We start from the raw sequence: 14,406 nt of genomic DNA on the forward strand, positions 1-14,406 counted from the left end.
ATTTATACTTTATTAATCCCGCAAGGGGAAATTACAATGTTACATTACAACATTACACACAGGGCTGAATTACACACACATGCTCAGAACCTATACATGCACTTATGGAGAGATGTCAGAGTGAGGGGGCTGCCCATGGACTGGCGCCCCGAGCAGTTGGGGGTTCGGTGCCTTAGTCCACCACCATACTTTGGTCCGTATGGGGACTTGAATCAGCAACCCTCCGGTTCCCAACACACCTCCCTACTGACTGAGCTACTGCCACCCCTACAGTTTACAGTATATGAACACACTGTGCAAAAGGCTTTAGCTTTGTGTTCAGCAAATCTTGCATCCCTGTTTGTGTGTGGCAAAAGAAAATTGACAAGAAGTAATCATGGAGAATTAATTGGAAAACTGCATTTTATTCACATTAAATTTAAAAACGCTTGGTGCTAAATGGACTTATATAGGATCAGAGGCCTGGATTTGTGGTACGCAGAGGCAGACTGGGACACAGAAAAGCCCACAAAACTTAATCCACGCTGCTCTAGCATAACCACCCCAAAGATTCAGTACACATGTAGACATGGACACTGAAGTTTTCCAGTGAAAAACAACAGTATCAGTCGTTTATTTAAATGCCTAAGTAAGATGCAGGTTTGTATTTAACTGACAAAGACCTCTAGTGGCAATATCAGGAGCTAAGGCTGAAGTAGTATGACATTGTTATACACCCTGAAAACCTCATAGGGAGAAGTTTGTGGGCCCTTTATATAGGGGGACAAGGGAAAAGAAAAAAGTAGGCCAACACAAACACAGACTAAAAGGAATAAAACGTCCACGCTAAATGGAAGGGGGACAAAATGTTATCTAGGCTACTGGTGTACAACCACATTGCGCATTGTAAAGTTAATTTATGAATTAAATAGACATATTACATGCCTGAGGGCAATTTCTGGGAGGTTTTTGAATCATTTACAATCCAGTAATTGTCTCCATTTGCTGAAAGCCGGACCTACCTGCCAAAAAATCATTTTGTGACTGCGGGAAAAATCTGACCCTGGCAGAGGCATTAATAAAAACTATATAAAAATAGCGTTCTTTTCACTGTAAGTCTCGTTTGCTGTTACAGGTCATTTATGATTATCAGATGAAAAAGTTAAACATTAGTCACTTTAATGACTTGTATGTGCATGCTTTCTCATCACTGCATTTTAATTACCCTACCAGGGTAGGCTTTGGTTCAGCGGTAGAGCAGGTCGTCCATTAATCGCAGGATCAGTGGTTCGATCACTGGCCCCTCCTGACTACATGTCAAAGTGTTCATTAGCAAAACCCCAAATTCTTCCTGATGGCCTTGCACAGCATCTCTGTGCCATCTGTGTGTCTGTATGTGAATGGATGAATGAGAGGTAAATTGTAAAGTGCTTTGGATGAAAGCATTATAAATGCAGTCCATTTACTCTGGCACAGTTTGGTATATGTGAAAAGATTTTCACTCTGTCTGTTTTTGTCCTATTTTGGTAATGTCGGAGAAGATATCTATGCAGACAGAAATTCACGGGCAGTCCACAGACTATGATCCATCACCTTCAGTGATTAACCTTCTTGTCTTACTGTTGGTGTCCCTTTCTCTCCTAAGAAAAAAAGAAATTTTCTGCACACACTTGTCACCTGGTCGTCGTCAAGACATGTAGTAGTAATACTACATGTAGTTGTTTGAAAGACAATAAACCAATGCAGAGGTAACAAGTATGTGTGGGAAATGTTCTCTTTTTTTAAATGGATTTTGGGGGGATTTAAATTCCTGCACCACAAAGGAGACAAAGCAAATGGTGTTTGTGTTGTTTCCTACTAATTTGTTCCCTCTCTGCCTGCAGCTTCAGAAGACTCTGTCAGAGCTGGATGAAGATGATCCTTGCTACGAGTTCCGTCGAGAACGATTCACCGTCCACCGAACGCACCTCTACTTCCTCCACTATGAGTATGAGCCCAGCTCTGACAACACTGATGTCACACTAGTTGCCCAGCTCTCTATGGACAGGTACTCTTCTACACCCACAGTAACAAAGCTCAGTCTGCTTAAAAGGTAGTCTGTTAAAAATGTGTTAACACTCCACTGCACGTAAATAGTGAACTTCTGAGAGACCCTTTGTAGTGGCAAAATCAAATATTGTATTAAATCCCCTTCTGTCAGCAGTAGGCACAGTTAGCCTTGATTCGTTCTTTATTTCCAATTCTTTAGTTAAGTTTGCAGTCACGTACCCACAGAATACACATCACCGCGTTGCGTTTTGTGAATTTATTAGCAAACTTTCCTGTACAACCATGCAAGTGTTCTATTTTCATCCAAACATTTCCCTGAGCTTCTCTCAGACATAAATCCACATTGAAAACGTACAACCTTCTGTTCCAACTTTCTGACCTTTGTTACATTACTTATTCGTTACAAACTTTACATTACTTTTACGGTCAAAAAAACATTTTGCCCCGCCGCTACCTGTTGATCCCCAACAACTCTTTTTCTCTAGCAAACAAAAGGCACCTGCGCAGTAGCTCAAACATAGAACTAGAGTAAATCAGATCTACGCTCATAGTTGAATACAGTGTACGTCAACATAAAATAACTATAATAATATAGAAACTTAAACATTAGCAAATACAAAAAACTCTAAATGACTTTTAGTTAGCTTTGGCTTACACCCTTGTTCTGCAACAGTGGTGCTTATAGTATATGTGATAGAGGGCACTGCAGGGTTCCAGAAGTAAAAGATCCATATAGTTTCTACATAGATAATGTTAAGTGAATGGAAATTAGAGCACTTCCAGCCTAGATCAACATGAAACTCTCCTGGTTAAATCTGCTAAACTGTTTGCGTTATATCAGGTTCTTGATAAAAAACATCAAAGGTACAAGCATGTGTAGATTAAACTAGTAGAGAATGCACCTACGACTCCCAAGGAGCCTTTTGGTAAAAAACCACAACAATTAAATAAATGTGTTTCCACTGCTAAGAGTGGCTGAAGCTAAAGATTACACTTGGCAGAAACAAAGTCACTTTTGGATTCTGTAGTTTACGAAATTTGTTTGTCATATTTAGAGCTCAAAACAGAAAGAAAAACATGATTACTTAGAAAAATACTTTAATTTACTTTAAAATCTAAGTAATACTTTTTTTTTTTTTTACAACTGATGATGTCCATACCATAAACCGCTTCAATTATCCAGAAGACTCCTGTGTTTCTATGTTGAGGAACACTGAGGAAATCATTGAAGGAAAACTGGGAATTTACAGTGGGGGAAAAGTACTTCTGATACTTTTAATTCTCTAAATTTGCATAAATTCTGTCATTGGTGACACAAACACTTCACCACCTTTGAAAGTGACTGCGCAACCACTCACCATAAATAGGTTCAAGGAGAAATTGTGAAAGTGCAGTTGAATTGGAACAAATGGGCTCTTCATGGTGCTGCAGTTACATGTTGCATCTACTGAGAGTTTTCCTATCCAGGGTCTCTTCCATGTACATGCACACACGACAGCTGAGAATCCTGGCTTAGATTGGATATGGTCACCTATCAGATTCATATTTCATGTGACAGGGGTCATTTACAAGCCATGAATGGTTGTCAGTGTTCTACTAACACCATGCTAAGAGACAATGGGGCATATTGATTAATCTGCCAAAAATCTGCTGTTTGTTTCATCGTTAACAATGAGCAGGGGGAGTATATGCACATTTTTGCAATGAGCATTGTGTTCATATCAACATCCATTTTCTTCTAAATTTTAAAGTCCTTTTGCTTATGACAAGTCCCAAGCAGGGATGACATTGGAATATCATTTATCTTTGAGGATGCTTATTGTTTTCTTTACTTTATTTATTTATTTATTGCTTTCATTAGTACACTTTGGATCCATCAGATTTCTAGAGCTGTCACGTCAGAAGGTGGCACAGAAAATTTAATTTGCACATCCGTGAAGCGAAAAGCTTTGTAACGTGACTAATTGCAGTCTAGTTTGTTAGATACTGCCAGACACTAAAGTAGAAATACGCGTCCGGTATGAACGGCCAGGCTCATGATCAGGGACGTATCTACGCTACGCGACACTTGCACACTACGTGTGCGGTGTGTTCCAGCTGTTAAAATGAAGTGCTTATGAGATTGTCAGTTTATCAAACCTTACCCACACCTCTCCAACATGAAATTGGGGGGCAGTTTTCGATGATTTTTGGTAACTTTTCATAACCTGATAATCTGACAAGCATGCCCATCTGCGTGGGAACCCATTTAACGTAAGGGTTTCTGGCCAGGATACGTGCATGCTTGCGACAGCTCACACGCATATCACAACTAACAGATGTAGTACATTTTCTGAAGGTACAGTAAATCTGAAATAATATTACAACAGGATAAACAATATGATCCATATTGAGGATAGTTAAACCTGCAATAAGCCCAGCTGCTGACAGAAGAATTAATATACAGGCTTAACAGGCTGATTACTACTTCTTTGTGGCGTTTCATTGAAATGATGTGTCATATTCGAGATTTACTGTATACTGTCCAGATGTCCGTCCTGTCTGTTCTCAGAATCAGCAGAATGTTTGTTTTTTGTCGCATTGCCTCCACAGGTTGATAGTGAGTTGCTGCTCTCTGTACACAATAGGACACAGCACAATGAGAAAACACTGGATTTACAGGATAAAAGCAGCTAGTGTAAATTTATCAGCCACAGACACGGAGTCTGAGGACGCAGAATTCTGCAGAACTTTCCAGAGAACTTTACGCAGATTTTAAACAAATTAATAAAATTCAAAATAAAACTCAGAATGTTAACACGTCTCCACCCATAGAAATAAAATGGATAGAAAGGCCATTTCCATTCAAATCAACGTAGCGGAATGGTCAGAGCAGTAGCCATTTTTATGTGTACCATTGCCATGGTAACTTATAAACTTCCGATAATAAGCCGACTTCAGGCAAGTCGCGCAGCTGAGGTTTTGCAGTAACGAGCAGTGGAGTAGTAATGTAACGAGGCAGAGAGCCAGCCATTAAAATGAGTCAAATGAACTTCATGCTTCATCCAGACAAAGCACATTGCTATTGCCACGAGTGACAGCTTTATTTCCTGTTCAGCTCGTTTTCTGTTAACGATGTGGCGAGGGGGTAACGTTAAGGCGGAGTCAGCAAGCTAACGTTAGCCAACTAACATCGGCTGGCTTGCTGGTTCCGCCGGGCTTTTTTGCTGCATCGTTTACAGAGAATTAGCTGAACAGCGGGCTGGGTCTAACGTTTGCGGTCCGCTGACCCACTGCTGCTGGGTCTAACATCTTCTAAGGTCTTCAAAACTCCACATCCATTATCTCCACCTCAAGAACCAGTTGTAAAATGATAAGGATGTGACAGTGTTTCACTTTTTTCAGCTTTCTCCACCAGTAAAGAAAGTGCCTGAATTTTAAGATTGTCTGCAAAATGCAGAATTCATTAGGATTAATTTGGCAAAGTCAACAGAATTGTCTTCTGCCTGAACTTATAATTTTGATTAATGAAGTCAGGGATTGCATGTCTGAAAATGTCCTCATCTACTTGCTATCTTTAAATTCTTGCTGGCTCCAGAGGGCAGAATTAAGCCTCAAGGTGTGGGAACTAGGAGCCAGGCTGCTTGTTTAGTAAGCTTGGGATCTCAGCAGCAATTGAAGTAAGGATAGAGAGATAAACACCCATCAACATTTTTCAAAATTCCTGCTGACACCGAAAACAGACTGATTGTTCCTTCTAATATGTTTTCATATTAGATATTATTAATTTAGCTGATATTTTACAAATCTTGCCTTCACTGTCTTTGTTTTCTTTTCCTGGTATGTTACCAGTGTTTCTTTCTGTGTTGTTGCCACAACCCAATTTCCCCCTTGGGCATAATTTAACCCCCACATTATTCAAGCTAATGTACAAAAAAGGAGTAGACCGTGGTGGAATGAGATGGGTATGTTAGTGAGAAATTATCTGCTAATAGCGTGATGCAAGAATGGCATTGGTTCCTCCATCTGTTCCCACACTATGGTTTAAACTAAGATACCATTACAAGTACCAGCCAGATTGTCATGGATGTTTATGGCAGAGAAAGGTTGCTAATACCTGTGGTAATGTGCTAATACCTTCAATATCCACGAAATAAACCACAGGCACATTTTACATTACATTGATGATCGCTTTCCATTATAGACATCCGACAGGCAATCCTAATGTGCCACAAAATATAAACCTTCCACACAAGATGATTATGTAACATGATCTAATACATTGTCATGAAATTTGCGGAGGCCATTCATGCAGCCATGGGAATAACCCTTTTGATTTGGATAACCCCATGGTGCGTTAAGTCACCCTCAGGAATAACAAAAGTTTAGCCCCGTTTTAATATTTAGTCAGAATGTTGTCTTCTGCTCAGCTATATATTATTGTTTAGTATGTGTAAGTAGCATTGCTTGCATTGGACTGTCTTGTTTTAATAAGGCCCATGGTGGCTCTGTCGAGGGAAATATTGGCATTCCAGATCAAAACAGCGTCAGACACTCAGCAAATAACACAAACTCACCTTCAGATAGAATATTAAATGAATAGAGTTACTGCAGTGATAAGCATGCAGAGGAACTAGAAGGGGGGGGAAAGGAGATTGACAAACCATGGTTTTACAAATCAATGCATGGAGGCTTCAGAATTTAAAATACTGAAATGTGCCTAACTCAGTATAATTAGCCTGAACAAAATGTTTTTGAAGCTTGACTCCTCAAAGTAAAGCCCAATCTAATGCTAAGGCAGACAGGCTCAAGCATTCCTTAATGTAACAAATATGAAATAAGTACCCTATTTTCATATCAAGTCCAAGGTTGAGTAACTCATTCCATATATTTACACAAAAAAAACAATTAAAGCTCTGGACAGGAATGGCTAAGTCTAATGGTTATGTTGTATTGCATGTTTCACTTTTTAAAGTCACAAAGAAACAAACCGTTGGAAACAGCTGCAGGGCTCAATACTTCTTCCAGATTCTGCCAGATGAATTAATAGCAGCCAACGGAAGACAGTTAGCATATTTTCTAAGTTTTTTTGCCATATTTGTCATTTATAAGTTTATAAGTCATTTTATAAGTGTCATGTAGTGAGGTTGGGAGGATGTGCATTCAGAAAGCTTACTTATAATTATAATGGTATGTACCTTTTAACGGAAACCAAAATGTGTTTGTATTATAGTATGTAAAATTATCAAGTAACTAAAGCTAAAATGGAATGGTAGTATAACAGTGTAACAGCGAAAACACCCCGGGCGCTTAAGTGTCATGTATAGCCCGCGTAGCTTAGATACGTGCCTGAACCCGCGCCTGGCCATTCATACCGGAATCGTATTTCTACGCGCCGGTTACAAAGCCATCCTTCGCCTCTCGGCTCTCTCTCTCTTTCTCTCTCTCTCTCTCTCTCTCCGATAGAAAGAGACAGGATAACTTGGGAAAACTGTGGTAATTGTAGCCAACGGTATATGTGGCTGTGTGTGTGTGTGTGTGTGTGTGGTGTGTGTGTGTGTGTGTGTGTGCGTGCACGTGCGTGTCTCTCTGTCCATCTGTCTCTCTCTCCGTGTGCCTGATTGCGTGTCTCGCTGTGAGAAGTCAAGAAAGCCAAAATCACCATGAACCTAGGTGTTTTATTTTGAAATGTGTTTTATTTTTGTAAAGCATCTAGCAGCACTGTGGTCTTCCTGTATGTGATTACCTGCCTGGCTTGACACATTCACTCGCACCTTGCGCAAGAAATAGAGGTTATGCAGAAACAATCACTGCAGCGCACGAGCCGACGCGGCCGCTTTGAACAGACAGATTGGACAACATGCGCGCTGAAATAAAAATATCTTACACGCTCAGTGTGTTTTCACTGTTAGTTATTATTTGAAAGAAGTAACTCTTTTTATTATCTCACACAAAAAAAAACAACTTTGGGGTAATTGTTCAAATGTATAGTGTGTAAAGTGATACATTTTTGTGATGTCACCCATCCCTGTGTCCTGCCCTCTGCAGGCTCCAGATGTTGGAGGCTATATGTAAACACTGGGAAGGTCCAATCAGCCTGGCCCTGTATCTGTCCGACGCTGAAGCCCAGCAGTTTCTGCGCTATGCTCAGGGCTCTGAGGTGCTGATGAGCCGCGGGAACGTTGGTTACCACATCGTCTACAAAGAGGGACAGTTCTACCCAGTCAACCTGTTGCGTAATGTGGCCATGCGGCAGGTCAACACACCTTACATGTTCCTATCGGACATCGACTTCCTGCCCATGTATGGCCTGTATGAGTACCTCAGGTAAGAGGAGAAAGAGAATCAGATGGAAACCAGCTAAGTTGGCAGTCACTGACTCCTGTACACTTGGTTTTTCGTATCTTTAGATTTTAGAAAGGCATGAGTTTTTTTTTTATTTCCTTTTTTATGAGATATCGCACATGCACGCTGTAGTGATATCCTGTATGTAATCCAATCGTATCTGTGTTTGTTTGTAGGAAGTCAGTGGTGCAGCTGGACATGGCCAACGCCAAGAAAGCTTTGGTGGTTCCAGCCTTTGAGACGCTGCGATATCGTCTTTCGTACCCAAAGTCCAAGGCTGAGCTGCTCTCTCAGCTGGACATGGGCACACTCTTCACCTTCAGGTGAACCGTGTCTTTGTTTCTGAAGCCAACAATGTTCAAGAGTCTTCAGGTTTTCATTCAACAAAACACTACAGCAGCTCTTTTCATTTCCTTTTCTGTGGTAGAAGTTATGTAAATCAGCAATATTGTTTCATATATTTTTTTTTATTCATTAACTCAGATCTTTACTTAATCCTCAGGAGCACACTGCGAGACACCCACTTGCACTTGTGCAACACAAAAATTTAATAAAATTGAGGAAAAGATAATAAGCAATCAAAACAATGGACGGTAACATTAGGATTTATTTTAATGTAATTGTTGGAATGCTATTGGAAACTTTATTATAAAAGTAAGCAAATGCATGAACAATTTCAACTTCATATATACATGAAACATGGCTTTTTTGTGAGTGACTTGAGTGATATTGAGCCATGTATTTCCCTAACACAACAAGTCTCAACATGTTCCAGCAAGCACCAAGAAGCTACAGCTCTGTAAATTAAATATACAGTAAACAAATAACATTAAAAAATATATCCAAATACATGTATATGAAAATCCATAGTAAACACAAAATGTCTGCAAATATAGAGATATCACACCTCTAGAAGCTGAAAGAAATGAGTTAGAAAACTGTTTCCTCTAGATATGGACTTGTTTTTGTCTTTTTGATATCAAACTAGCAGATACAAGCACTCGACAGATCTCCCATAATATGATCATGACTTAAATTTAACAATAAAATCATATATCAATAAATCACTGAGTTTGTACCCTTGTAACAATTTTAAATATGGAATTAATGGTCACAAAATGTCAAAGAAAATATTGTTTCAGTCAATCCTTATGAATCGTAAATCATGAATATATGACTGTATTACTACTATTGGTGTAATAACCCTTTTGACTAGTCACTTTCCAGTAGTAAAAATAAATAATGCACACATTTCCTCAATTACCTCTAGTGGTAGCCATGTTAGTTTTAATATTATTTGTCTAAGTTTTGAGATATCTGTCTCTGTGATCAACGCATTCTCATGAATGGGTTCATACAATATCATACGAAAATGTTGGCTACAGAGCTCCGTGAGTATGCCGATGTGCTGCAATAGCAGCAATCGGCACAATCACTATTATTGCTCATACTTATTATTAGTGGCAATGCTGTTCAACAGCATTCCAACTATTGTTATTCTGTTATTTATTATTCTGTCTTCTTATTTATTCCGTACATTTTTTGGCTCTCTGTAACTTCTGCATACGTTCAGCTATTAAAACCATTCAACTTTTAAAATGTTCAGCTCTTTCAGCAGATGATAGGACTTTTTTTCTACTATTTATACTTTTTTAAATATTAAGATTTTAAACATTTTATTTTAACATTAAACTCAATGAGAGCATGCTTCAAATCCTTAAAATCTTCTTCCGCTCACAAAACATTCAGCTCCTTCGTACTTTCACCTACAGACGGCAGTTCACAAAACCTTCAGGTATTAGGCTATATTTTTTCAGTTTGATATCTTTTGCAGTTTGTGTGAAAAAGCTGTTTAAGTTTAGTGATCATTTCAGGATTTGTTTGCGTTTAATATGGGTGTGTATTGCGCAAGCTAGAGTGGATGATGTCATAAACTAGAGTGCAGAGCCTTAAAAAATCAAAACGTAGGTACTTTTGTCTAGTTTCATCCAATGTGCTCAGATATGTGATATGATACTTATACTTTTGGCTCAGTGAGCTTCCAAATGACAAGAGTTCCACATCTTCCTCCATTCACTGCCCTGTTTAACATTTTCCACATTTCAGGGCGAAATGCAGAGCGAACCACTTTTTTAAATCGCTGATATGCCCACATTTTTAGGTTTATCAACATAAATTTTACATGAATACGTTCACAAAGGCCTTGTGGTGGTCACGATTACATCATTTGACTGATACCCCTTATCGTTTTAGCAGTCTGAGCCTTTATTTGAGAGCTTGCTCTCAGTGTCTTTGAATAGCTCCAGTGTGGCACAGGTGACACGGTCGTTAACTGATTAAAGAGCAAAGGAATCTCAATACATACATCAAAGCATTCCATACTGTGTTTAAAAACATGGTAACCATGGCATTAGTACCCTTGACAGACTGAACTACAGACAGTTTAATAAGAACATAACAGAACATCTCACACACACACACCGACACAAACACAGACACACACACACACACAAACAAAGACACACACATACACACACCCAAACACATGCACACACACACATATATGCAGACACACACACACAGACACACATGCGCACACACAGAGAGACACACATACACACACACAGACACACATGCACACAAACACGCTCGCACACACACACACACACTCAAACACACACACGCAAACACACACGCACACACAGACACACACAGACACACACTGAGTCTCACTCATTAGCATCAGCAGGTGTGGTAATTACAGATCAAAGAAAGGCTTTTTTAGAGGTGAATGATATACCTCCCATATTCTATTGGGTGTTGATAGCACAGTGGATATGACACATACCTTTGGTGTGGGAGACCTGGGTTCAAATCCTGCTGTCATACATCAATCAAAGTGTCCCTGAGGACAACACTTAACCACTAAGTAGCAATTGGAAGTCTCTTACCTCTTGTTCGGCCCCCTTCTTTTCACGCAATATATTTCACTTCTCATCTCAGCTAGATTGATTGTTTTTTCGATCTATGCAGTGTATATGTCTGCTAATAATACAAAGTAGGGCTGTCAAAATAACGCGTTAATTTCGATTAATTAATTAATTAATCTGCGTTCATTTTTTTAACGCATTATTTTCGATTAATTAATCTGAGAAAAAATAACGCGTTAAAAAAATTAACGCAGATTAATCCATTCCATATTGACGTTTGCATACAGACGAAATCTGGTGCCACTGATATGTCTGCGCATCTCTCTGATGCTCTGAAACCGACGTTACAGGAAACACAAACCCCGCTGCATGTGACGCTAGTTAACACAATACTCAACAGTAGCTAACGTTAGCCTACCGCTAGCTAGTAGCTGGATTAAACATGGTTAAAATGCTGACAGCTAACGCTAAACGGTGTAAAATTTGACTGTGTTTTACTGCAGAGGATTCAACACCGGTATGTAACAATCTGCAGCTGCCGTCGGAGAAACAACACAGACGGTGCGTTCAATGAAACTGGTAAACTACAGCCTCGTGGTGCATTTGAAGTTATTGTAAATGTCCTTTTCCTATCTGGTGGTTGTTTTTGTCGTTCAACAGCAATTTACTAGTGAAATAAGTTATTGTTATTGTTATACATTATTATTAATCATATCACAATGCGTTCGTTCTAACTTCCAACTTTTAGACTTTTTTGAAGCTGGATATATCATTTGTTGTGTGTAAATATAAATGTGTAAATATAAATGTGGATAACGTTAGTGATAGTGACATGCTTGCTACAGTTGCATTTTATTTCTCTGATTCACGGCTTTGTTCTAACGCCGCTGAGCGCTCCCTCTCTTCAGTCTCTCTCTATCTCTCTCCACCATATAACGCTACGTGCTTTCGGGCGGTTGTTGAGAGGCTCCGCTCCGTCTAAAACTCTGTCATTTCTGCGTTTGTAATGCAGAAATAAAATGGATCAATGATCATTTTATTCATATAGTTATATATCTGACTTTACCAGCTGACTTCTCTATTGGTCGTAGAAACAGGTGAAGCCTCTTACGTTCTAAAACCAGACTCTGCCACTTGAACAGCTGAGTCGCAGCCACACCATCAGCTAGTTTGAGACAGGCCGGTTGAAGATTTTAAAATGAATGCGCTGTCGATATCTTCTGTAACAGACGCGATGGTGGAATCTAGCTAAACATCTCAATTCTCCCGCTGTATCGCCATTTATGTAGAAACATAATTAAAAGTTTAAACCGAAGACAAGAATTTTGCGTTTATTTGGCTGAATGGGCTGATATCTGGTTTGATATCAAGCACGGTTTCTACCAAACCACAGTTTATGTATCATCCAGTTTTCAGACCGTTTCAGATTTTCCAATGTGTGTGTATGGGGCCGGAATCTTCATAGTTAGAGTGGAGGACAGAGTGGGGAGCTGTGGTACGATTCTCTGAATTTTCTCCAAACAAATTGCTCTCTCCCCTACAGTTTTCACTCTTCATACATCATTGTTGGTCAAAATGAAGCAAATTTTGTGCCAGTCGCAGACATGTAACCATGTGCTGCGTGTCATTCCCCATATCTCTCCCCCTTTTCATGTCTATCCACTGTCACTTCATAATAAAAGGGAAAACCCCAAAAAAATTGTCTCTAAATTTTTTTTTTTTAAAAACACCAGACTCCATGTCATTTTATCATCGGAAAACACACTTCATTCGAAGTAGATAGAAACCAAATAAAACTATGAAAAGCCGTTTTTGGTCTTCTCTACACTTTTTCCAACCATCACAACTCTAGTGTTGGTTGAAATAAACACAGGTTTACCGATTTACGTGTGTAAAAATATGTTGGCTCTATACATGCTAACACTACTGTTTTTTTAAATGGAGTCTGGTGGGTTTAGTGCTAGCTACTTCATAGCCGTTTCTGGTAAACGGGTCTTAAATAGGTTTTAAAAAGGTCTATATCTGAAGGGTTAAAACACTTAACACTTCACTGTTAAAACAGGCTTGCTTCGCTAAACCCTCGTAAATAAATAGTCATTTAAGCATCGTAAAACCCACTTCATTCAAAGTCTACAGAAACCAAATAAAACTATGAAAAGACGTTTTTCATTTTCTCTACATTTTTCCAACCATCACAACTAGTGTTGGTTGAAATAAACACATTTACCGTTTACCGATTTACATGTAAAAACATATGTTGGCTCTATACAAGCTAAAAGTACTGTCTGTGGGTCTGGTGGGTTTAGCGCAAGCTACTTTATAGCTGTTTCTGGTAAACAGAAAGGTCTTAAATAGGTTTTAAAACGGTCTATCTCTGAAGGGTTAAGACATTTATCACTTCACCATTAAAGCAACATTGTATGCATTTAAAATTTAAGCAAAACTTATATTTATATATTGTATTGCTAAGGCTCGCGTCGCTAAACCCACCAGACTCCATGTAAATAAACAGTACTTTAAGCATCCTAAACCCACCAGACTCCATGTAAATAATCAGTACTTTAAGCATCCTAAACCCACCAGACTCCATCTAAATAATCTGTACTTTAAGCACCCTAAATTCACCAAACTCCATGTAAATAATCAGTACTTTAACCTTTCTGTAAGTGGTACTACGCTGTACTCTGGTCTTGACCTGTATGCATTTGTGGTGTCTTGTAAGGCCATCCATCCATTCCCTATTGCTATTGTTAAACAACTGTATTCTCTCGCTCTCTCTCAGTGACAGTGTGACCTATACAGCTACTGCTATTAATACTTATTAATTATTATTAATTATTAATACTAGAGCTAGTGTTATTTGGATGTGCACCAAGTAGTAGGCACACTGTCAAAATTTCTTCTGGAATTTTCTAGTTATTATTATTACTTCAAAACAACTCCTTTGACATACACTCCCGTCTGTCTGAATATGTAAGTCACTAATTGTATTTGGGGGGTGAAGGTGGGAGGGAGAGGGCGGTAAGGGTACTAGGGGAGGTTTACAGGGGTAGGGGTTGCGACTTCACCTCTTTTTGTAATATATGTAAAACAAAACAAAAACTACACTCCCTGGCTACTTTTT

General features: G+C 39.1%; 1 protein-coding gene across 1 annotated transcript in view; it reads left to right on the forward strand.

The window, feature by feature from the left end:
* The window catches only part of large1 (LARGE xylosyl- and glucuronyltransferase 1), a 200,865-nt gene that overhangs the window by 177,704 nt on the left and 8,755 nt on the right, over nucleotides 1-14,406 (forward strand). The window contains exons 11-13 of the mRNA XM_078242511.1: nucleotides 1,863-2,026; nucleotides 8,056-8,334; nucleotides 8,529-8,675. Of these exons, the coding sequence (XP_078098637.1) occupies nucleotides 1,863-2,026; nucleotides 8,056-8,334; nucleotides 8,529-8,675 (590 nt within the window). The remainder of the gene's footprint in view (nucleotides 1-1,862; nucleotides 2,027-8,055; nucleotides 8,335-8,528; nucleotides 8,676-14,406) is intronic.

The sequence above is a fragment of the Sander vitreus genome, chromosome 23 (genome assembly GCF_031162955.1).
Source record: "Sander vitreus isolate 19-12246 chromosome 23, sanVit1, whole genome shotgun sequence".
In the NCBI taxonomy this organism is placed as follows: Eukaryota; Metazoa; Chordata; class Actinopteri; order Perciformes; family Percidae; genus Sander; species Sander vitreus.